This window comes from Echiichthys vipera (assembly GCF_963691815.1).
Source record: "Echiichthys vipera genome assembly, chromosome: 3".
NCBI classification, from domain to species: domain Eukaryota; kingdom Metazoa; phylum Chordata; class Actinopteri; order Perciformes; family Trachinidae; genus Echiichthys; species Echiichthys vipera.
In genome coordinates, this window is record NC_139828.1 from 2,710,266 (window position 1) to 2,735,174 (window position 24,909).

At 49.6% G+C, this 24,909-nt stretch overlaps 1 protein-coding gene across 1 annotated transcript in view; it reads right to left on the minus strand.

The window, feature by feature from the left end:
* Nucleotides 1-24,313, minus strand: part of pik3r3b (phosphoinositide-3-kinase, regulatory subunit 3b (gamma)) — a 238,229-nt gene extending 213,916 nt beyond the window's left edge. Inside the window, exon 1 of the mRNA XM_083911191.1 lies at nucleotides 23,716-24,313. Coding sequence (XP_083767317.1) covers nucleotides 23,716-24,067 — 352 coding nt within the window. The 5' untranslated portion in view covers nucleotides 24,068-24,313. The remainder of the gene's footprint in view (nucleotides 1-23,715) is intronic.
* Between the last annotated feature and the right edge of the window lie 596 nt (nucleotides 24,314-24,909).

The following is a 24,909-nucleotide window of genomic DNA, read 5'->3' on the forward strand; positions in this document are numbered from 1 at the left end:
GTGTCTGCGTGGGTTTTCTCCGGGTTCTCCGGTTTCCTCCCACAGTCCAAAGACGTGCAGGTGTTCGGTTCATTGATGACTCTAAATCACCCGTAAGTGTGAATGGTTGTCTGTCTCTGTTCGTCTCTATGTGTCCTGTGATAGACTGGCGTCCTGTCCAGGGTGGACCCCGACAGGGACAAACGGTTGAAGATGAATGAAGTCCAGAAAGACAACTTATAACGTAAGAACTTGAGAACAAAAGACTGAGTGATTAACAGGCTGCAGGTGAAAAAATGAGACTGTAACGTTGCGGCTGTTGGAAAATGACGGACATCTGACAAACGATCAATAAAAAATGACGTTCAGCGCCGCATATAGAAATGAGCCCAGCATGGGTCATTATTGATATCCATCAAATCACATCAGAGGCAAAGGCTCATGGGTACTCTTAAAACACAACGGGGGAATTCACGTGTGTGTGTGTGTGTGTGTGTGTGTGTGTGTGTGTGTGTGTGTGTGTTTTATCGGCACACATCTGCTGCCAAAGTGAGGAAAAGAGCTATAAAGTCATCCAATATTAATTTAAACAGGTTTCAGCCGGAGAGCGGCGCTGCCAGAGGGGGAACGAGGGATGACAGGGAGGAAATAGAAAGAGGACTAAATGACATTGAGACAACAAGAGAGAGAATGATGGAGGGAGGGAGGGAGGGCTGGAAGAAGAGTAGAGATACAACAGAGCCAGAGTCAATGGATCAAACCAATGTGTGTGTGTGTGTTTGTGCGTGTGTGTGTGCGTGTCTGTGTGTGTGTGTGCCTGTGTGTGTTTGTGTGTGTATGTGTGTGTGTCTGTGTGTGTGTATGTGTTTTTGCCTGTGTGTGTATGTTTGTATGTGTGTGTGTGCGTGTCTCTGTGTCTGTGTGTGTGCGTTCATGTGTGCGTACATGTTTGTGTGTCTGTGTGTGTGTGTCTGTGTGCTTCTGTGTGTGTGTGTGCGTGTGTGTGTGTGCATTCATGTCTGTGTGTGTTTGTGCGTGTGTGGCTTGGTGTGGTGAGTTCAGGGGCAGTTCAACTCTACCCTGGAGTGCAGCAGCAGCAGCAGCAGCAGCAGCAGCAGCAGCAGCAGCAGCGACTTTAAACCGAGTTAATAGAAAAAACAGAAACATGAAACCAGAACATAGTCCGCCGAGACACCGAGGAGAGGGAGAGAGAGAGAGAGAGAGAGAGAGAGAGAGAGAGAGAGAGAGAGAGAGAAAGAGAAGAGGAATGACTAACGACCGGACGGTACACACGTCTCTCATCCGTGCGCTCCACCATTAATAAAACATTAGACCGTCTCTGCAGAACGTTACTCTCCATCTATAATTATCTCTTTGCTCCGCACACTCTCTGTGCATCTACAGCCCGACACCTCAGCAGTGATTACGGCCCCTCTACTCTGCCTAAATCACCCCTTTCCTCTCCACACATTTGAATGGCTGTTGTGTTCAGGTGCACGCGGGGGTGGGGAGCCACAATAATCAGAACGATCGGGGACTGAAAAGGTTGCAAGGTGAGATTGCGAATACAATTTAAGCGGGAGAAAGAGCCTTTTCTGCCCGCGCCGCAAACAAAGGCAGTAAATACAGGTATTATCTGTAATCTGCTGCGGTGAGCGCGCTGCCGCCGCCTCGTCTCAGGCTCCAGCCGCAGAGTGAGAGCTGATTGCGGAGCTGAAAGGTGACGTTTTCTCCCCCCGCAGATTATAGAAGGAGACGAAGATGAGTCCACGGCCGCGCGAGACGTTCGGCCTCACTGTAGAAGACAAATTGTAAACGCGGAGAAAGTAATTCACAGGTTGTTTCTTATTCTCGGCGTAGGTGTAAGTGTTACGTGGCTCTCGGCTGCAGTCCAGCCGTCAGTCAGTCACACACACACACACACACACACACACACACACACACACACACACACACACACACACACACACACACACACACACACACACACACACACACACACACACACACACACACACACACACACACACACACACACACATGCACGCACACACGCCAGGCCTGAGACAGGTTCAATACACCGATCCGGATCAATATATCGATTAAATGATCATCTTCTGACCTTAAAATAGAGTTGTTTTAATTCTTAACACCTCACAGCGAGAGGGTTCCTGGTTCGAATCCCAGCTGGGACCCTTCTGTGTAGAGTTTGCATGTTGTCCCCGTGTCTGCGTGGGTTTTGTCCGGGTTCTCCGGTTTCCTCCCACAGTCCAAAGACGTGCAGGTGTTGGGTTCATTCATTCATTCCTTCATTCATCTTCAACCTCTTGTCCCTGTCGGGCTGGAGCCGATCCCCGGTGACATCGGGCGTGAGGCGTGAGGCGTGAGGGCGAACCGAACACCTGCACGTCTTTGGACTGTGGGAGGAAACCGGAGAACCCGGAGAAAACCCACGCAGACACGGGGACAACATGCAAACTCCACACAGAAGGGCCCCAGCCGGGATTCGAACCTGGAACCCTCTCGCTGTGAGGCGACAGTGCTAACCACTACATCTCACGCCCGATGTCAGCTGGGATCGGCTCCAGCCCCCGAGACCCTGATAGAGAATGAATGAATGAATGTTCTAACCTTTAAAACAGAGTTGTTTGCTAACGCGTGTCTGGATGGACGAGCGCTCTAAAGCTTTCAGAAGACATTAATATATTCTTCAAGTGTTCTGTGGCGATGAGCGTGTTGGAACACGGTCACACTTCTCGCTGATTAATGCATTAATTAGCAGGATTAACGAGCATGTTAGCATAACTGCTTATGTTTGATAATGGACGGGGATCCTGTGACGACATCAGTCAGCAGCAGAGTGTGAAAACAGCTGAGAGTCATTAAACTTCCATAAAGACGCCCTGTCGCCCGTGTGACAGAGGGGATAATGACACACACACACACACACACACACACACACGCGCGCACCTGCCTCCATACATGCATCGGTGTAAAGCCACGCGGCGTGACCGGGAAAAGGCAAGGTAAGGAATTCCAAAAGGCCGACAGGAAAAATGTTCCCACTCAAAGTACAGACGCGGCAGAACGCGGAACAATGGACGCGGAGCGAGGGAGGAGTGAGAGAGAGAGAAACGCTGACCTTCAACACCAAACGAGAATGTGTAACAAAGCACCTTCTGCCGTAAGGCGTCAGTCGTGTTCATGCTCGGGCTTTCACACACACACACACACACACACACACACACACACACGCGCACACAGGTTCCACTGACACTGCAGATCTGTCTCCCACAACCTGCAGCAGCGTCGCAGGTTCTCACGTTTCCCACCAGTCGGGCCTGCACCTGAACGCACCTGCCGGGCGTTTATGATGAAAATATGAAGATACATAAACAATGATGATCTGATCCTCCTGATCTATGAACCGCAGCAGACTCCGGGGCGTTGTTAGAGTGTGTGTTCTCCACTCACGGACATTTTCACCATCCTGTACAAAACCAGGGCCCTGAACAAAGCCAGACTGGTCCCGTCTGACCAGAGCCGCCCCCTTAGCACCTGAGTTTAAACTGCTTCCATCCAGACGCAGGTATAATGTGCCCAGATGCAGGACTCACAGGTTTAATGTGCCCAGATGCAGGACTGACGGGTTTTAATGTGCCCAGATGCAGGACTCACAGGTTTAATGTGCCCAGATGCAGGACTCACAGGTTTAATGTGCCCAGATGCAGGACTGACGGGTTTAATGTGCCCAGATGCAGGACTGACGGGTTAAATGTTCCCAGATGCAGGACTGACAGGTTTAATGTGATCCTGAGGAGCTCCCAGGCCAGTGTGGAGATCTAATCTCTCCACCTGGTCCTGTGTCTTCCCCGAGGCCTCCTCCCAGCTGGACGTGCCTGGAACACCTCCCTAGGGAGGCGCCCAGGGTTCATCCTTACCAGATGATCCTGAACCACCTCAACTGGCTCCTTTCAACGCAAAGGAGCAGCGACTCTACTCCGAGTTCCTCACGGATGCTGAACTTCTCACCCTCTCTCTAAGGGAGACTCCAGACCCCCTCCTGAGGAAACACATTTCACACGCTTGGACCTGGACCTGGTTCTTAAGGTCCTGACCCAGCTTTCATGACCACAGGTGAGGGTAGGAACCAGGACTGAGCGGTAGATCCAGAGCTTTGTCTTCCTCAGCTCTCTGTTCATCACAACGGTGCGGTAGAGCGACTGCAGCACCGCCCCCGCTGCTCCGATTCTCCGGCCAAACTCACGCTCCATCGTCCCCTCACTCGTGAACAAGATCCTGAGGGACTTGAACTCCTTCACTTGGGGTCAGGACTAAATTTGGCACTATAAATAAAATTGAATTGAATCATTATTATGGTTAACTGTTATTATTCATTTGCCATCTCCGCTTCTCATTCACGGAGGGATCACATCCTTGATGCTACAGTAGCAACCGCTGCTGGTTGGAGCAACACATACAGTAAATGTGCATATAGAGTAAAAAATAAGCAGTTTGCTGCAGCTTTGAGAAACTGTTTGAATAACATAATAAATAAATCCAGCTGCTCAAAAGTGACATTATCGCATTTAACTGCTTTACTTTGATCTGCAGCTCAGCGACGGATCACAGGGGCAGAAACGAGCCTCGGGCCGGGGATTTGTCTGCATTGTCATTTCAGTCATCGAGCTGTCCCCTACACACACACACACGCACACACACACACGCGCGCGCACACACACACACACACACACACACACACGCACACGCTCACACATGCACACGCTCACAAGCACACACACGCACACAGACACACAGACACGCACACACACAGACACACGCTTATATAAACTTAGACCTGTGTCTTTAACCTCACCATCCTCCACAAACAAACACACACACGCACTCAATCACGCTCGCGCACACACGCAGACGCGCACACACGCAGACACACGCACGCGCAGACACACACGCACGCACACACACTCACACACACAAACACGCATGCACACGCACGCACACACACGCTTATATAAACTCAGACCTGTGTGTTTAACCTCACCATCCTCCACAAACACACACGTGTGTGAGGTCTCCGTGTCGTAATGTGTCCTGTTTAAGCACACACACACACACACACACACAGAGTCACACACACATACGGTCGCTGTGCCTGAGTGTGTTCTCGTGTATCGCACGACCTGCTGGAAGGAAACGCTTTCATGTCCCAGCCGACGAGGAAGAAATGTGTGTAAGGAAGATGGAAACTGAAGCCTGAGGTGTGTGTGTGTGTGTGTGTGTGTGTGTGTGTGTGTGTGTGTGTGTGTGTGTGTGGACAGACTGCTGAAGTATCAATCCATTTTCGGCCTGTTTTTCGACGACCTGGGCAGATTTTTTACCCTGTGAAGATGAAAGCTGACAGGAAGAAGAAGAGGCAGACAGTGTTTGACCCGTGGGCCCGACAGGACAAACCGCTGCACACGACAAACACTGACCTGCTTTTGCTTCTGAACGCAGCGTCTCCTCTGCTCCTCTGGTCCAATCTACACACAGACACTGAGGACTTTATAAAGGCTTGGGTGTCACATCATCAAGTGCATGTTAAAATGTTTATACTTTACTGCTTATTTCAGGGCTTTATCATTATTTTATCATTTATTTTCAGATGTCTTTGCCTTTAATTTGAAAGTCCAGCTGAAGGCTGATAGGAAATGGGAGAGACAGGGGAGTGACACGCAGCAGACTTAGCCTTTGTGTACGGGGTGCCCGCTCTACCAGGTGAGCTACTGGAGATCAGCTGATTTTCTGTGTCATAGCTCTGGATCTACCCTCAGTCCTGGTTCCTACCCTCACCTGTGGTCATGAAAGCTGGGTCAGGACCCAAAGAACCAGGTCGCGGGTACAAGCGGCCGAAATGTGTTTCCTCAGGAGGGGGGCTGGAGTCTCCCTTAGAGAGAGGGGGAGAAGTTCAGCATCCGTGAGGAACTCGGAGTAGAGCCGCTGCTCCTTTGTGTTGAAAGGAGCCAGTTGAGGTGGTTCAGGATCATCTGGTAAGGATGAACCCTGGGCGCCTCCCTAGGGAGGTGTTCCAGGCACGTCCAGCTGGGAGGAGGCCTCGGGGAAGACCCAGGACCAGGTGGAGAGATTAGATCTCCATACTGGCCTGGGAACGCCTCAGGATCCCCCAGTTAGAGCTGGTTAATGTGGCCCGGGAAAGGGAAGTTTGGGGTCCCCTGCTGGAGCTGCTGCCCCCGAGACCTGACCCCGGATAAGAGGCTGAAGATGAGATGAGATGAGGTTTCACTTGGTTTCTCTCCAGTTGAAATGAAGTGTGCTTTGAAGAGTTAACGACCTGACTGATCCCCTAATGCACTCTGCAGTAAAGGAACACTGTGGTGCTCCACTCGTCTCCATATCCAGAGCAGTTCCTTCTGTCGATCGTGGAAACGACAGGGTGACAGAGCACGATGGCCTCTCTGAGGATCGCTCAGGATCTCGTAAGGTGACAGGGAGAGATGTGTCTTGAGCGTGATCGTCCCCTGAGGACCTTCTGCCTCCTCTGCAAATGAAATAACTCGCCGAGTCGGCACATTTTTCACAACCTTTGAAATCTGCCAAGAGAAATAAAATCCTCGATGATCCGTCTATTAAGGGCAGAAGCTTGCGTGTGTGCGTGCGTGTGTGTGTGTATGCGTGTCTGTGTGTGCGTGTGTGTGTATGCTTGTGTGTGTGTGTTTGTGTGTGTGACTATGCGTGTATGTGTCAGATTTAGCCTCTGTGGTTTAACAGAGCATCTCTTCAACTCAAAAGCTCTCCAGTTGGCACAACGCAAACACACACACACAGACACAGAAACACACACACACACACACACACACACACACACACACACACACACACACACACACACACACACACACACACACACACACACACACACACACACACACACACACACACACACAGTCTCTGTACCAGTGGTGCCAAGCACTACAGCCCTCTTCTCGTCTAAAACAATCGCTCAATTGAGAATCGAGGTTTGGTTTATGGACGGTGGATAGGGGTGTGTGTGTGTGTGTGTGTGTGTGTGTGTGTGTGTGTGTGTGTGTGTGTGTGTGTGTGTGTGTGTGTGTGTGTGTGTGTGTGTGTGTGTTCTGTAAGGTCTAATCCCTCTAAATCTGCTGCTCTGTTTGACTTTTACAGCCCCGTGTATCACTCCCCACACCTCTCTGTCCGGCCCTGTGCACATGAGCTGCTCTTTCTCACCGCAACCTGCAGAAGCACGAGCTGCATCACTGACCTGCACCAGGCAGCAGCAGGAGCACACATACAGTCCTCCTCAGTCCGACATCATGGAACAATCTGCATGATCACACTTGAACTGATTCAACTTGAGCTCTAGCGCGAGGTTCCCTGTTTTAGCTCCACGGCCAAATAGTGGCTATACGTTCACACTGCAGCTCCAAGGGACCTGAAGCCCTCTTCTCGGCTCGTATGTGCCCCATATCTGATTTTTGAACAGTGCAATTTTCACAGTATGAGCTGCCTTTTTTGAATCAATTAGGCCACTTTTAAATGTGCTACTGAATCGAATACATATCGGATGTTTTGGACAAAAAGCGCAATCTGAACAGACGGCATTTAATGTGACTTTGATGTGGTTCTGATCCACGCGGCACTGTTTCGTAAGTTAATAACAAATATAGTTCATCTCATCTTCAGCCTCTTATCCGGGTCAGGTCTCGGGGGCAGCAGCTTTAGCAGGGGACCCCAAACTTCCCTTTCCCGGGCCACATTAACCAGCTCTAACTGGGGGATCCTGAGGCGTTCCCAGGCCAGTGTGGAGATCTAATCTCTCCACCTGGTCCTGGGTCTTCCCCGAGGCCTCCTCCCAGCTGGACGTGCCTGGAACACCTCCCTAGGGAGGCGCCCAGGGTTCATCCTTACCAGACGATCCTGAGGTCTCCTGATTGTGTGACAGACGGGAGCCAGGAACAGACTCCTAACAAACATGGAGGACAGAGGTGAAGCAGGCGGCCCGTGGAGGGAGAGGGAAGTTAGTATTTGGGGGGACACTTCAGTGGTTTTTAGCATTAAACCATAAAGTCCTACAGTACAGGTCGCCGTTGCCGTGTTCTCTTACGTAAACACCGTTGTCGCGTGATGTCACCAATGATCGACTGCACACGCGGGTCACTTCAGGAGCGTGAGCTGCTCACACAGCAGACGTGATGCGAACGGTCAAACTGCATTCTGCACTGTTATGAAAGAAGAAGAAGTGCCTCTGGGTAAACTTTGCAACACGTTAAATTAATTATGCACTTTTCTGCCCTTTAGAGGACGACTCCTAATGACTCCCGTGACCTTAAGAGTTTGGACACGATTCGGTCCCACAGGATCTTCAGTGACACGCAACGTCTACAGGGAGATAGAAAAATACATGAAACGTGAGTAAAGTAGGCTTTTCTGAGTGGTATTTTGAGCCCTTCACTTCTCTAATGGATGAGGAGCGCGACGGGAGAGTAAAACCTTCGCTCTGCCCTTCAACCTCTGGGCCCAGAGTGCAGCGTCACTTTACCGCCTTCCAACGAACAGCTTCAAACCTCGCAAATCATTTTTAGTGCAGGCAGTAAAGTCGCTGGGAGGTAAAATGCAAAGGTAACCGCAAAACAGACACGGTCAACAATAAAGGATTAACTGTTACGTGCAGCTCATTGTGAGTGCATACCCCAAGTACCTCGGGATCACGTTCACGAGTGAGGGGACGATGGAGCGTGAGTTTGGCCGGAGAATCGGAGCAGCGGGGGCGGAGCTGCAGTCGCTCTACCACACCGTTGTGATGAACAGAGAGCTGAGGAAGACAAAGCTCTGGATCTACCCTCAGTCCTGGTTCCTACCCTCACCTGTGGTCATGAAAGCTGGGTCAGGACCCAAAGAACCAGGTCGCTGGTACAAGCGTCTGAAATGTGTCTCCTCAGGAGGGGGTCTGGAGTCTCCCTTAGAGAGAGGGGGAGAAGTTCAGCATCCGTGAGGAACTCGGAGTAGAGCCGCTGCTCCTTTGCGTTGAAAGGAGCCAGTTGAGGTGGTTCAGGATCATCTGGTAAGGATGAACCCTGGGCGCCTCCCTAGGGAGGTGTTCCAGGCACGTCCAGCTGGGAGGAGGCCTCGGGGAAGACCCAGGACCAGGTGGAGAGATTAGATCTCCACACTGGTCTGGGAACGCCTCAGGATCCCCCAGTTAGAGCTGGTTAATGTGGCCCGGGAAAGGGAAGTTTGGGGTCCCCTGCTGAAGCTGCTGCCCCCGAGACCCGACCCCGGATAAGAGGCTGAAGGTGAGATGAGACCAATAACTGCTGCTGAAAAGGTAAAAAAAACTCAAAATAGACCTTTAAGTGCGAGCGTGAATAATAAATAAACAAAAGATGCGTTAACAACCTCTCACATCGCAGATCTCTTTAATATAAAGGCGTTATGTGCAGATGTGTTGCAGTGGGTCTTATAAACTGCTCATTAATACCGACACTGCAGCGACTTGCAGCTGCGTAAAAGTAATGCCGCAACACCCGTAACGCATTACCGCCTCGGAGACAAGAACGAGCGGCTTAAATTATTTTTACAACGCCTCCGATTGCGGAAATTAAAGCGGTCAAACGACTTGTACCTCGAGTCTATCGAGAGACTTCAGGGGACATTAAAATGCAGCGAGGAGGAGGAGGCCGTAAAAAGCCGTGGGGTTTTATGGGCGCCCATAAACACGCTGCAGGACGGCGGGATACAGGAGAGAGAGCAGGTCTGATCCCCGGTCACAGCCATTTCATTCAACCCTTCATTTCGTTTTAAACATAAAACCTGGTGCCGAGTCGCTGCACACGGATCAGGGAGGGAGAGGATTTACAGGCGGAGTCTCGGCCTCTGACGCCTCTGAGTGCACCGCCGCATCCACGGGCGGACGAGGAACACTCCCCCGCTGCACAAAGTAACCGTCTGCGTAGAAGGTAAAGGTCGTGCTTTAAAGAACAGACGTGTCACTGAGGTCGTGTCTGCAGGGAGCGAAGATCTGCAGCTTTTCTCCGTCTGCTTTAATGTTGAATTAAATATTTTTGAGAACTAGTGAGGGGAAGTTTATTTATGTATAACGGTTTTCTGGCATTTTATGGAGCAAAAATGTTCAAGACAATGATTTTGAGACGAATCAATAGTGAAATAATTGCATTTTTACACTGAACGCAATCAAATTCGACCTTTTTTTTAAGGTAATGACAGTTTTTATTGGTGCCAATGCGAAGCTTTTTACCAGGTTTTAGACGTTTACACTGGGAATTAAAGTGTAACAGCTTTATTTTACAGCTTTGTAATTGTCTATTAAATTCCTAGAGGGTTTACTGGAAAGTGCCAACGTAAGCTGGTGCCAATTAACAAGAACGTGGGATGCAGTGATGGAGTAAAGTTAGTTGAGTTCATAAACAGCTGTTGAGTCTGGGACGAGAAAAAGTCCATTTCCACCAAACTTGCTTAAAAAAAGGGTTAAAGGTTGAATATGTAGAATCTTGAGGGGTTACAAGGGTTTGACAATGACGTTCTGTCACGTTCTGTTTCCATTGTAGCAGCCAATAGCGAGCCAGGACGTCAAACAGTCGTGATTTAGTCCAGTGACTATGGGCGCACTCACACTGTCCTTCCGCACCGCGCTAAAACAGGTTTTTCGGGTCAAGCCTAGTGCGTTTGACCAGTGTGAGTGCAACCGCTCCGCGCATAGCTGCGTCCAGCTGGCCGTCCACGGCCCGTTTGGGAGAGGTGGGCTTTTGTAAAGCACGTTTGCACGTGTACGAGCAGGAGCGTGCGCACGTGTACGAGCACGAGGCCTACGGCGGTTCTGAGGTCATTTCCTGTGCGCCTGTTGGGACATAGAAAAAAGAAGGAGGGACCATGCGCGGACATTTCAAACAATGGCGGTGAAAGGTTCACGTTAGTGTGATGCGGAGGTGGAGTGTTTACTGCAGATTTGGTCGATGAAAAGATTCAAAAACAGTCGACAAGACGCACAAAAACTCCGAGGTCTACGGAAAGATCTGGAAACAAAGCCACGCATCGCCATGACGTCATCAATGCGTGTGACGTGTTACGGCGTGATGACGTATAGGCAGCAAGAAGCATTCTCCGAGGCCCAGGTAGTGTGAGTACAAACGGGCCTGGAGGGGGGGACAAGGACCCTAAAGCACGGGGCACGATGCGGAAGGACAGCGTGAGTGCGCCCTATGTGTCGCTCCCAGTGAAGGAGCTGCAAGCTGATTGGCCGATGCAGGGCGAAGTGGTCAAGCAGGGGTATAAGGCTGAATCCTGTCCTGCCAGTGTAGGGAGCGGAGGAGTGGGTCCGATGGGACGGACAGGCAGACCAGCCAGGAGGGAGTTACAGGAGTCTAGGTGGGGGATGACAAGAGCCGGGACCAGAACCTGTGCCACCTCGCTGACCTTTGGTTCAGATGCGTCTGCGAGGTGAAAGTCCTGTTTGTTACATGTTTACCACGTCACAGTACAAGTCAGTAGAGACTGAATGGTGTGAAACGACACACGTGACACACGACAAATATGTTGCGTTAAGACACAACGTGATTGTTGTTGTTGTATCCATACGTCATTGGCGATACCCGAGCCCCGTCCACAGCGACTTCCTGTTTGATCCAATCAGGAAGCTCCGTCAGCGTCAGTTCTCTGAGTGTCCACTAGGGGCAGGTTTCATAATAGAGCAGTTTCTCCTTGACCCCCATGTTAAACAGGCCGTTCACACAGTTAGCCTCTGACCGTCACTTCTCCTCGGAGGCTAGTTGTCGGGATTAGCATCATTAGCATGCTAACTGCATCATCTCGACCTGGACTGCGGCCATTCGTGTGATGGTGTTTCCATTAGTGACAAGATGGTTTGCTCAACTGGTTTTGTGATTGACTGTACTTCAATGGAGAGGCTACTTCCATTTTTTACACAGTCTGTGGTGATACCAGACTGGAGCTGGAGATTTGTATGTGTTAAGATCAGGTTAGGAGGTAAGGAGGTGAGGAGGGTAGGGAGGTGAGGAGGTGAGGAGGTAAGGAGGTGAGGAGGTAAGGAGGTGAGGAGGTAAGAAGTTGAGGAGGTAAGGAGGTGAGGAGGTGAGGAGGTAAGGAGGTGAGGAGGTAAGGAGGTAAGAAGTTGAGGAGGTGAGGAGGTAAGGAGGTGAGGAGGTAAGGAGGTAAGGAGGTAAGAAGTTGAGGAGGTGAGGAGGTAAGGAGGTGAGGAGGTGAGGAGGTGAGGAGGTAAGAAGTTGAGGAGGTAAGGAGGAAAGAAGGTGAGGAGGTAAGGAGATGAGGAGGTGAGGAGGTGAGGAGATGAGGAGGTAAGGACGTGAGGAGGTAAGGAGGAGAGGAGGTGAGGAAGGACACGAGGAGGAAAAGACAGAACGTGTTTTTCTCCAGGTTCATTTTTGACTTTTGTTTCCACACACACAAAAATCAATACGCTCTGTTTTTGTTCCGCGGGCGTGCGCGTGCTATTGTAAGCATGCTGTTGTGCGTGTGCTGAGGTGCGCGTGCTGTTGTGTGCGTGTTGTTGTGCCCGTGCTGTTGTGCGCGTGCTCTGTTTTCCTGCTGACAGGTAAATCCTCCGCGGCTCAGGAGGAGAAGCCTCTCGGCTCAGCGCGGTGATTCCAAGGCCAATTAGGCAGCCGGCAAAATAAAAGCCCTATTGACAACAGCTCTCCCCGACGGCCTCGCCTCGCCTCCTGCAGCGCTGCACGCCGTGACCCGCACCTCTCACAGAGGTATTCCCAGGACTGCGGGCTGGATGTGCAGTTTAACAGACAGCACGGGTGGGTCACCGCCGCGCCGCATCAAAGCCTGAAAGCGCCTCATCCTCAAGGTCTCCCAGGATCCTCTGCTCCTGTTTTATTCATGCCGTGTTTATTTCTATCACCTCTTCCTCTCGCTGAACGGCAGCTCCACCCGATTCATCAATTTAACGCCGCCGCCGCTGCCGCTGTGTGGACCTCCGTAATTGACTTTCAAAACAGGGACGATAAATCTCGCCTCCTGCACAAACAATAACACTTTAGAGATTAAAGACGTTTGTATGCAAGGCTGGGGAAGAGTACGACACACACACGCTTCTGCTGTTGTGAGATACGGAGAGAAGCACAGTGAAGAAGGGAAGGAGGAAGAAAAGAGAAGAGGAGACAATGAACGAATATCTAAGGGCGCCCTCCCACTGTGCCTCCGCACCGCTCCCCGTGCTTTAGGGTCCTTGTCCCCCCCTCCAGGCCCGTTTGTACTCACACTACCTGGGCCTCGGAGAATGCTTCTTGCTGCCTATACGTCATCACGCCGTAACACGTCACAGGCATTGATGACGTCATGGCGATGCGTGGCTTTGTTTCCAGATCTTTCCGTAGACCTCGGAGTTTTTGTGCGTCTTGTCGACTGTTTTTGAATCTTTTTATCGACCAAATCTGCAGTAAACACTCCACCTCCGCATCACACCAACTTGAACCTTTCACCGCCATTGTTTGAAATGTCCGCGCATGGTCCCTCCTTCTTTTTTCTACGTCCCAACAGGCGCACAGGAAATGACCTCAGAACCGCCGTAGGCCTCGTGCTCGTACACGTGCGCACGCTCGTGCTCGTACACGTGCAAACGTGCTTTACAAAAGCCCACCTCTCTCAGACGGGCCGTGGGCCGCAGTTATGCGCGGAGCGGTTGCACTCAGCGCCGTCGTATAGGGGGGAAAGGTGATGACAATTCTAAGGGCCCACACACTGCTCCAGTAGCCTCTATGACAAAATGATTATGCACTGAACTAATATATATTCATACGAATGAATCCGAATTAAAACAAAGCCACAAGTTGTACAATACTCTATATATATGTTTATTCTATTCAATAACCCCCCTGGCCCCTTCTTAGAAAATGGTTTGGTCCACACCGCGGCTCTTTCTTCCCGGGGTTCTTCCTCATCGGAATTAAGTGCTAGCCGGTAGAGAAGCTAACTGCAGCAGAGTCAGTATGCCCCCCAAAAAACACAAGTCTGGACACCAGAAAAGAGTTGAGAAAGAGGTCAGGTGTAGGAACAGCAGAGCAGGGGCCCAAGACATCAAAACCTTTTTTTTTAAGAATGGTGAGAGTAAACTACCGAGGGCGGCTTAAACAATTAGCCTGCTTGTTCATTCATTTAATGTCTGTAATATTACCTTTGACGGGGCGCAGGCTGGAGCCTACGCTAGCTGGAGCCTACGCTAGCTGTCATCGGGCCCCGCTCTGGACAGGTCGCCAGTTCATTAAAAAAAAATCGCCAGGTCATTGTAGAGCGACGGTTCCTAGAGTAGCTATAACTGAACGTTATTAATTTAGGGGCTACCACCGTGACTGTGTGTTTCGCACATAACACTGTCGACAGTGCTCCAGTAAGCGCCCATTCAGAGGCTGCATTCAATTGTATTATGACCCATTCAATTTCTACTCAGTAATTATGAGCATCTGACGAAGGTCAGTTACGTTTTCATGATGTGTTCAATGTGGTCTTGTAAAATGTGTCATTAGTGGGACATTTGAATAGTCTAAATACAAAAAAAGTTAATTGTTCAAAGATTTGTCGTTGTTGTTCTGTTTTTTTGACAACAACAAAGTAAAAAAAAGACTATTTAGAATTTTGGACAGTTTACACTGACTTTTGAATGGTTTAAAAATATTTTATCCATATCAAGACTTGAACCAGTCACCTTCTGGTTCCCAAGCCAAGTCCCAACGGACTGAGCTACTGACGCCCACCATTATTGTATACAATATATATAATTTAACTCAGAATCAGCAGTGCCTGCTTCATCTGAGTTTGACCCCACAGCAGAACACTGAAAAACAATACAATTGAAGGTGGCAAGGAATAGGGTAGAGGGGCCCACACCGATATTCTTTCAGGGGGCCCAGAATTCCTAGCAACTGCCCTGGTTGCACTCACACTGGTCAAACGCACTTGGCTTTACCCGTAAAACCTGTTTTGGCGCCACTGGGAAGGACAGTGTGAGTGCGCTGTAATGAAGAGAGAAAGGGAAAAGCAAATGAGATGAAAATGAAAAGATGTAATATATAAGCGAGCTGAAAGGAGGCTTTTATTTTGGAGGTCCAAGTGTGGTTGGCGGCCTCTATCAACAGCTTCTTATCATTAGTTTCCTCCCGTCTGCTTTTGGAAAGCGCTCCGTCACTGGAGAACGGGTCACGCTGACCTCCTGGCACGGTGTCATTTTCGATCATGACCATGATTGTTGCTCTTACATTCCTCTCTAGTGAGTTTGTCCGCTGCCACAATGCTGATTTGTTTTCCTTCTTTGGACCAATAAAGTTGTATTCTTCCTTTCTACGCTGACGACACAACGTTTTACCCCCCTCTCGTGTACAACGTCACAATGTGTGTGTCTCTGTGTGTGTCTCAGTGTGTGTGTCTGTGTGTGTCTCAGTGTGTGTCTCAGTGTATGTCTCAGTGTGTGTGTGTCTCTGTGTGTCTGTGTGTGTGTCTCAGTGTGTGTCTCGGTGTATGTCTCAGTGTGTGTGTGTCTCTGTGTGTCTGTGTGTGTGTCTCAGTGTGTGTCTCAGTGTGTGTCTCAGTGTATGTGTCTGTGTGTGTCTCTGTGTGTGTCTCAGTGTATGTCTCAGTGTGTGTGTGTCTCTGTGTGTCTGTGTGTGTGTCTCAGTGCGTGTCTGTGTGTGTGTGTGTGTGTGTGTCTCTGTGTGTGTCTCAGTGGGGAGGACATGTGTCACCCATGTGGAAATGTGGAGTTGTGAACTGGCAGAACATCCTCTGGCTGCTCCTCTCTTCCTGTCTGTCTTTGATTCTCTCCGTCCGCTCCTTCAGTCGTCCACATCTGAACAAGTCGTTCTGTCTGTTTTTACATTCACTGCTTTCTCTCTCCCTCCACGCTGTCCTCGGTGCGAGTCCAGGGTCTGGCCTGCGACCCCGACTCCGCCGTCAGGAACGAGATCAACTTCCAGAAACATGTAAAAATAATCTCCTGCTGCTGCAGTTTCTTTCAAGTTAGTTTAAGACACAGTGATGCCTTGCTCCCTGCCTTAAGGTCAGTGTTGCAGTGCAGTGCAGTGCAGTGCAGTGCAGTGCGTTGGTTCCCTCACTGCGACTCCTGCTGCAGGGTGCAGGGCTGCATCCCAATTAGAGCGGCGTAACAAGCGTCTTCGACTGCTGCGGCACAGGCAGTCCGCAATTTACTCTGTCAATCACACACACACGCACACACACACACACTCACTCAATACACACCGCTAATGAAAAGGTCACACACACGCAGACAGACAGACACACACACTCAATACGCACGCACGCACGCACGTACGCACACACACTCACTCAATACGCACTGCTAATGAAAAGGTCACACACACACAGACAGACACACACACAAACACACTCAATACGCACGCACGCACGCCAAATGCACACTCACACACACACACACACAGCCCTGTAAAGTGCAGAGATTAACACACACACACCGTGGGGCACTAGTGCTAAATTGTGTCTGTTTATGATTTTAATGTTTCTGTTTATGTCATCGCAGCCGTGACGTCTTTCTCGATACAGAATCTGTTCTTCCTTGTGTTTGTTATTTCATCACCTGTACGAGCTGTTCAGTGGTAGAGGAGGGAAGGGAAGACGAGAGGGAGGAGGGAACAGAAGTAAAGGATGTAGGGAAGGATAGTTAGGTAGACTTTTCTCTCGTTATCCGATCATTAACCGCTGACAGACGAACGTACCGTAACTTAATTCCACTGATCACTTCTTTGATCGCACACATTTCACTGAAGCTCTTGTCTAGACACCTTCCTTTGACACCAGTCTGATTTAATCATATTAAGCCTCTAAGAAGATTAGCTCCTGATTCATATTCATACTGAGTCTCACACATCGGCCCTCTGTGCAGAGATACAGTCAAACAACAACAGAGGCTGATCGACGTGTGACAGCACAACACAACAAACGCACAACAAGAAGACAATCTATGGAGGGAAGAGTTAGGGATCAGAGGAAGTCAGAGGAAGACAGAGAGAGAGACACGACAACCACGCAGCGTCCTCCCTCCTCCATTCACATGGACATGGACACACACACACACACACACGCACACACACAGGCCATTAGAGTCTAAACACAAAGCTGAGAGTGGAACTAAATATAAACCTCCAAATGAGGCTGTTTAGCCGCGTTAGCTTGTTCGGCGATCATCGATCCCCTGAACTCATCGCACGGCAGCGAGCGCAGAGCTGATCATGGGCTGTTCACGCTAACACACACACACACACACACACACACACACCAGTGAACACACACTTCCACACACTCATGAGAGGCTGGCAATTCTCTCTCTCTCTCTCATTACCCAGTGCAGCAGCGTTTCATCACCTCCCCGATCACATTGATCCGCTGCCCCGCTCGCCACCAACGCGTCTCTGAAGACACAGCGACTCTCACACTACCCGGCGCTCAATTAAGAACTGTGATTGCTATTGACAGCCTCGGTTTGATATACCTGCGTGTGTGTGTGTGTGTACGTGCGTGCGTGCGTGCAAGGCCACTCTGAAGGTAATGATGTGCTCCTCGTCTCATATAAACCAGATCCACGTGTTAGCAGTTTGGTGGGTTAGCATGTGATGTAGCACGTTCAAAGAAAATGTATATTATTGGTCTTATTTTTGCAGCTTTACACTGCGATTCATTCTAGTACTTTCTTCTTTTGACACTCTTCTTCTTCTTCGCTGAAACTCAACACTTCCTGTGCGGATGTTTTAATATTTAACGCCTTCAACTGGCGCTGATGGCGACACACCTTTAGTGTGAAAGAGGCAGGAAGTTGGGCTTAACAGAGCAAAATTAGAGCTCATGTACACGTTGTACGTAGATTAACGCATGTAACGCAACTTTCACACGTGCAAATTCTGCCCGTAAACTTAACTGTAGCCGTTAGCAACAGGTGCTGCCGTTAGAGCGGGATCGGCGTCAGCTACAAAAGCATCGGAGAGAAAGTCGTGTTGAAGACGAGGACGGCGTGCGCGCACCGTCGCCCCGCTGCTGGAGGGGGAGTTGAACGGATTTTAACGAGACGAGGTGAAAACAAATCCTGATCCCTGCTGCTTCAAGTGTCCCTCAGACAAAGCAAACCAACAATGCTACACTCATTTCAAACTTGAAACGACCATTTCCTGGCAAACTCCTTGATTTGTGATGCCAAGCTATCGCTTTTAAACGTGGTGGCCAGGTGGTAAAAGGTTATCCTCTAACGCGATACCTAATAACCCCGCTGGCAAACCCCGCTACAGAGCAGGAGCGCAGGTTCAGCAGTGCGCACACACGCACACGGGTCACAGTGGAGCGCTGCTTCGGGTTGACTGCCTCCGTTATTCTTTTTCATACAGCGTTTTTATGATGGGCCCCTTTTATTCCACTCTTAAGACAAAAAGCACATCTTTATTTTGCTCCATCTCGGATGTCAGGAGCTGATCTGTGTGGCGGAAAAGTGTCTTTTCTAACCAGTGTTCCTTCTCTCCGTGTTTGACCTCAGTGGGCGAGGCCTCGAACCAGGAATATTTAGGGGCGTAACATGTTAATGACGATCGAATTCAGCCGCCGCATTTATAAAGGCCCGCTCATTCGTACGCTGAGATTGACGAATGTTTCATAAATCACACGTGGGTCCTTTCCTACAACCAATTCTGCGCCAATGTGTCTCTTTATCAGCACATATGCATGTACAGCTGGAGGACGGCGTTCACGTCTCTTTTGCGAGGGCCTATTTGAGCGTCAGGCCTTCGGAGTGAAGACATTTATATCCAGTCGTCATGTCTTCAAACAGCTCTCTGAGGGTTTGCACTTGGTTTAAGGATTCATACGGAGCACGCCGAGCTTCCTGCTCGCAGTTCAGCTCTCTCAGCTCTTGTCAAACACTAACCGTCTCCGCGGTGATGAAACGGAAGACACTGCGTTACATTTGTTTAACTTGACCGAGCTCTTATCAAAGCCTTTGGGCACCACGAGCCACTGATGTCTGCTCTGCCGGCTCCCGTCTAATTGCGTCCCTCATTTACATGGAAGAGGAACAGAGTGTGAGAGCGCTACGGGGCTCGGCTGAAGATAAAAGATGGAGCTGCCTTATCACGGCGGAGCAGCGCGCCGCATGCGATGAGCCTGTTAGATTCAGCAGGAGCTCTGATTACCTTAACACCTCTCCTACCTGTAGGTAGATAGTGACGAGGACGCCATCAGGGATTCATTAGCTCGCTGTCATAATTAATGCTGCACGCAGACGGCAAACAGCTCTCCTCGGGGAAGGGAAGGCACCAGGTTGGGAAATGTAGGAGGGTGTTCACAACCGCGCGGTGTCAGATAGTGTTACGCAGTGATTAGCGCTGTGAGCCCTGTTAGAGCTATTAGGTATCACACCTGATTTAATCAGCGTGGCTGCCGGGAGAGGAGCGAACTGCTCTGGGCAACAAGTGGAAGGAGAGGAGAGGGAAGGGAAGACGGGGGGAGAAATAGAGGATGAGGGGTAGAGCCGCCCGCAGAGCAACCTGCGGGTGCTGATATGTTCTCCCAGGCGTGTGCACGGCTCAGCTAATGATTAGCTAGATAAGCGTCCAAACTGTCACGATACAACCGTGCACCTCAACTTCAACATCAACGTCATTCAAACTGGACGGACACAAAATAAAACTCAAATGTCTCAGTGAACTTGCAACAATCGTCAACTCTGGTTTGCTCGAAAAAAATCCTCAAAGACAGAAAATGAGAAGAAAGAAAAATGGACACGAAAAACTGCAGCCTGCGATGAACTCGGTCATCACCGATAGACGGTACATTTGTATCACAATGAGAAAGTAAAGGAAGTAAAGAAAGAAGAGAGAAAGAAGAGAAATGTTTTTCCAACTGTTATCCTATCAAGTCAAAACAAAGCAGGTTATCACTTTATATCATCACTGCATCACTTTATATCATCACTGCATCACTTTATATCACTTTATATCATCACTGCATCACTTTATATCACTTTATATCATCACTGCATCACTTTATATCATCACTGCATCACTTTATATCATCACTGCATCACTTTATATCAACACTGCATCACTTTATATCATCACTGCATCACTTTATATCATCACTGCATCACTTTATATCATCACTGCATCACTTTATATCATCACTGCATCACTTTATATCATCACTGCATCACTTTATATCATCACTGCATCACTTTATATCATCACTGCATCACTTTATATCATCACTGCATCACTTTATATCATCACTGCATCACTTTATATCATCACTGCATCACTTTATATCATCACTGCATCACTTTATATCATCACTGCATCACTTTATCTCATCACTTTATATCATCACTGCATCACTTTATATCATCACTGCATCACTTTATATCACTTTATATCATCACTGCATCACTTTATATCATCACTGCATCACTTTATATCATCACTGCATCACTTTATATCACAGCATGTGCGTAAGTGCCAAATGGTAAACTGATCGTTCAAATGTGCACAAAGTTTGCTGTAAGGTTGCAGTCAAACCCAAACTGTGAGCTAAAAGAGGCTGAATCATCCTTAGAGAGATCCTCCACAGTGCACAGAGTGAGTTCATTGTTAATACATAAGAATGCTGGTGTTGTCACACGCTTGCACGGTCAAATGTTGCACAGTCACTTTATCTGCATTGACCGGTGAGGCCTGATCAACCCTGTTCCCAGAAAAAGCATAAATCCTCAGCAGTGTTGTTGCAAACAGAGGGCTGGAAGAAGAGCGGGGTGTGCCGGAGTGTCAGCAGCGATGCAGCCAGCAGATCACTTAGCTTCCCTCCGCGCAGGCCTCCCTGTCCTGCTCCTGCTGCTGCTGCTGCTGCTGCTGCACCGCTGCTGCCCCTGGTGATTTGTGACTGCAGGAATGTGGCATGCCAGGCCGACCGTGCTGCCAGCCAATCAATTATTCAGAACAAACACAGCCTTGTGTGGCTGCAGGATACGGGGTGGATGGATGGATGGATTGATGGGAGGAGAGGAAGGAGAGAAGGGGCTCAGCTAGAAGCATATGCTATAACTAAGAGCATCAGCACAGAGGCATATAGCAATGAGATATTTACCCAGAGTGGTATGGATGTTATTTATAGAAGACGGACCAAACCCACTCCCATAAAACAGACGGGCAGCCAGACAATTAAAGAGTGCAGAGAGGCGGCAGAGGAAGGAGGGAACATTGCTCTGCGTCTGACCTATTTAGCAAATGAAGAGCCATAAACACAGCAGATCTGAACTCCCCCTGCAGCAGACAGCCACGGCTAAAACAGAGCTAACCACCCCGGCCCTGTAAAAAACGCTAATCAAAGCCTGCAGGCTTCAGAATAGCTTTTTAAGTGGGCCAGCCCGTTTCGCAACGCATTTTATATTTTGGTGCTGAAGCGCTCCTCGTCCTCGTTAGCGCCGGCTTTTGCCCGGTCCTGAATAAATCATCAAAAATCCAGCCACAACGAACGGATACACACAGCCCGCACGCTAGTGGACGGCAGGCACTCAGTCCTCTGATCCAAGTCATCACCAAGAGACACTGGAAGAGGCCCTGGATGCAAACACTGACTCCATTCGGAGGCAACGCAGTTAAAAATAAACACACATTCAAATGAAGCAGAGCTGCTGGATCACTTCAGGAGTCGACAGCGAGCCACAACATGTCTGAAGCCCGGTTAACACGACAACGCTTGTGGGTGAAAACGACAAAGTATTTCATCAGATGTGCCTTTCGTTTAGACGGCGACGGCGTTTTTGGGCTTAAAAACGTAAATAATTGCGTGTTAAGGTAAAAACACTAAAGTGAGCTCTGATCTGCTCCAGCGTTGTGTTTGCGTGTAAAGGTAAAAACACTAAAGTGAGCTCCGATCTGCTCCGGCGTTGTGTTTGCGTGTAAAGGTAAAAACACTAAAGTGAGCTCTGATCTGCTCCAGCGTTGTGTTTGCGTGTAAAGGTAAAAACACTAAAGTGAGCTCTGATCTGCTCACGCTGGCTCTCGTGGCGTGCGTGTTTCCGTAACATCCGTGTGCAGAGTTCACGTAAACAACAACAAACATGTGGGACTGTTTCCATCAGTGGGACGTTCAAGTGTCCCGGGTGGAGCCGAGGCGGTGGGAGGCTGCAGACCGTGCTGCAGATTCCCGTCACACTGTACGGCGTCCTGCTTCTCCGCTGTTAGGGAGAGAAGGAGAATGACCTCTCTACGCATGCACCAGCTCTGGGTGCTGTTGTGTGGCAGTGCTTCACAGCTCCGCCTACACACCTGACTTGCACACTACAATCAGTTTACACACACTTTTGCGTCACCGCGTGCGCGCAGATCTCCCCCGCAAAGACGCTCGTCTAAACGCGGAATAAAAAGTGAGAACGTAACGCCACTTTTGCGTTTCCTTTCTACATCGTCTTCAACAGAGAAAGTGCAAAGTCAGGAGGAAATGTGGTCATTGATCTGCTGCTGCAGAGTTCACGCAGCAGCGTACGGAGGACAGGCCCACCTCACGATTACCGTGCCACACCAATTTGGACTCTGGCAATGTCTAATTCTTTGTTTTGGCGATCATTTATATCATCGTACCAATATTTCACTCATCAAGTTAAGTGCTAAGCTCTAGGAAAACAGCAGCGTCACTAAAACGCGAGGGTGTATCAGTTCTGCAACACAGACCGAAATCCTGAGTCCCGCGGCCATTTGAATGCAGCATTCTGCGCGTCACAGAGAACATGGCTGCACCACAGTGTCCTACATGTTGTGCACGTGGAATCTACACGTTGTTTTTGGTTTTACTCGTCCAGGATTTGAGACATTGCGTGCACTTCTGAGATATATCTATCATTCGTTGAGCAAATCTGATCCCACCCATACTCCATTGTATAGGGGTGGAGGCTGGGGGAGGGGGGGGGGCGGGGTCCATGGTCGATATCCTTAAAACCCGCAGAAATCAAACCAAACCCTTCCTCCTGATTAGAGAATTTTCTGCTGAATCAATCCTTGACGAAGCACCGATGGGCTCCTTCCTTTGGGATTGACTTTGAATGGACTTTACTATGAGAGGAGCTGGTACAGGGGCCAGTAGGTAAGTCTTTAAAACACTCTTTTAATAAACTCTGGCTTCACTAACTACGTTGTTGCTGCTTTGTTTTGTGTGTACGACTCTTCTCATGCTGCTGCAGAGGTTTGCTGTTATTTTCAGCAGCATTAGTGGTTAAAAAAGACCTTTGAATGCCTTCACCGTGCTGCCCCGAGCTAATCGCTGTTAGCCACATCTGGCTGTTAGCGACTGTTTGCGACTCCCAGGGATATCTCTGTTTATAGTTTACACATGAAAGAACTGTCTCGATGGTTTATTTGATGTTTGCAAGTGTCGAAAAAGACCCTGGGACGATATTACGCCGCAATTCACTTGAACTGAATGAGACGTTTGATACCAATGCAACACTCAAAATACGATCTGAGCAGCTCTCACCGCTACGAGACACTTATTCAAGTCCAACATCATGTTTAACATTAAAAAACGGACAAAATGTCGATCCTGTTGATTACAATCCAACTGATAACTGAGCATAAAGATCCAAACAGAGAAGCCAAACAACCTCACGACGTGTCCCATTGTGTCTGTGTGGGCAGCACTCACCTGAAGCAGCAGCTGCTCCAGGAGGCTGAGCCCCCACATCGGTCTGCGGCCCCCCGGGGGTCGGCGGTACAGGCCTGGGCCAGGATTTAGCCGCAGGAAGGCCGAGCCTCACCGCCCCGACGTACTCCACAAAAGTCCCCGGAAAGTCTCCCTTCTCCTTGCTCCTCTCGTTGGTGCCGTGCAGCCAGCCTTTGGGGCTCCGCTCGTCCCCGTCCTGGTAGTCCAGCCCCGGCACCGCCATCAGGGAGGCCTTGGGGACGGTGAGCAGGTCGCCCGGCTGGAGGCTGATGTCATCGCCGCGCTCCCGCTTGTACTCAAAGAGCGCCCGGTACTGGAAACTGTCGGACGCCATGGTGACAGGAGCTCATAGGCCGGTTCTAAAGCCAAAAATACAAATGTTGCCTGAGATTTGCTGCGTGAAAAGTGAAAACTCTGTCTCTGTTAGTTCAAAAACCCTGAGGTGAAACTGGAACCGGACCTGAACCTGGGAAACCTGCGATGGTGCCTGAGATTTGCTGTGTCGTGCTGACTTGGATGACGCAGTGGAAATGATAAAAATCTGAACCCTGAGGTGGAATTGGACACCTTGTTTAGTCCCACAACTCTACAAAAAGCAGGTCCAACCTTCTTAGTACAAAAATAGAAGTCCTTCAAGTGCAAAGACACTGAATTAGAGAGTCAGTCTTAGTTGAATGCTGTAGATTTGGGTTAAATATCCGTGCAGTTCTTTAAAAATCCACAGTGTGAATCCACCGGTCGGTCACAGCTCTCCAGTGTGAGGCCTCCAAAATGGACGGACGGACTCACGGGCCACCGCACTGAGCCTGTGATGGGAACGGAAAAAGAAGAAAGGGAGGAGGGACGGAAGGGGTGGGGGGGCTCAGGGCGCTGGAAACCGGAGGGTGGCACAGTTTTCAAGGAAGGGGCGACCTCCAGACGATGCCCCGGAGCTCCGACGATTGTTAACCAGGGCGTGTACGGAGCCTACACTGTGTCTACTGTCAGATCAGACACCCACACACACTTAGAACACACTCACACACACACACACACACCTGAGAAAATCCACTGCAGTGCAGAATTTGGCTCCTTATCCTGAGCGTCCCCGCGTGCACCCTCTCCTGTATGAAATCCTGCTGCTCAGCCTGTCTGGTCTGTGCAGCCTCCTGAAGTGGACACACGCTCCTGCAAACT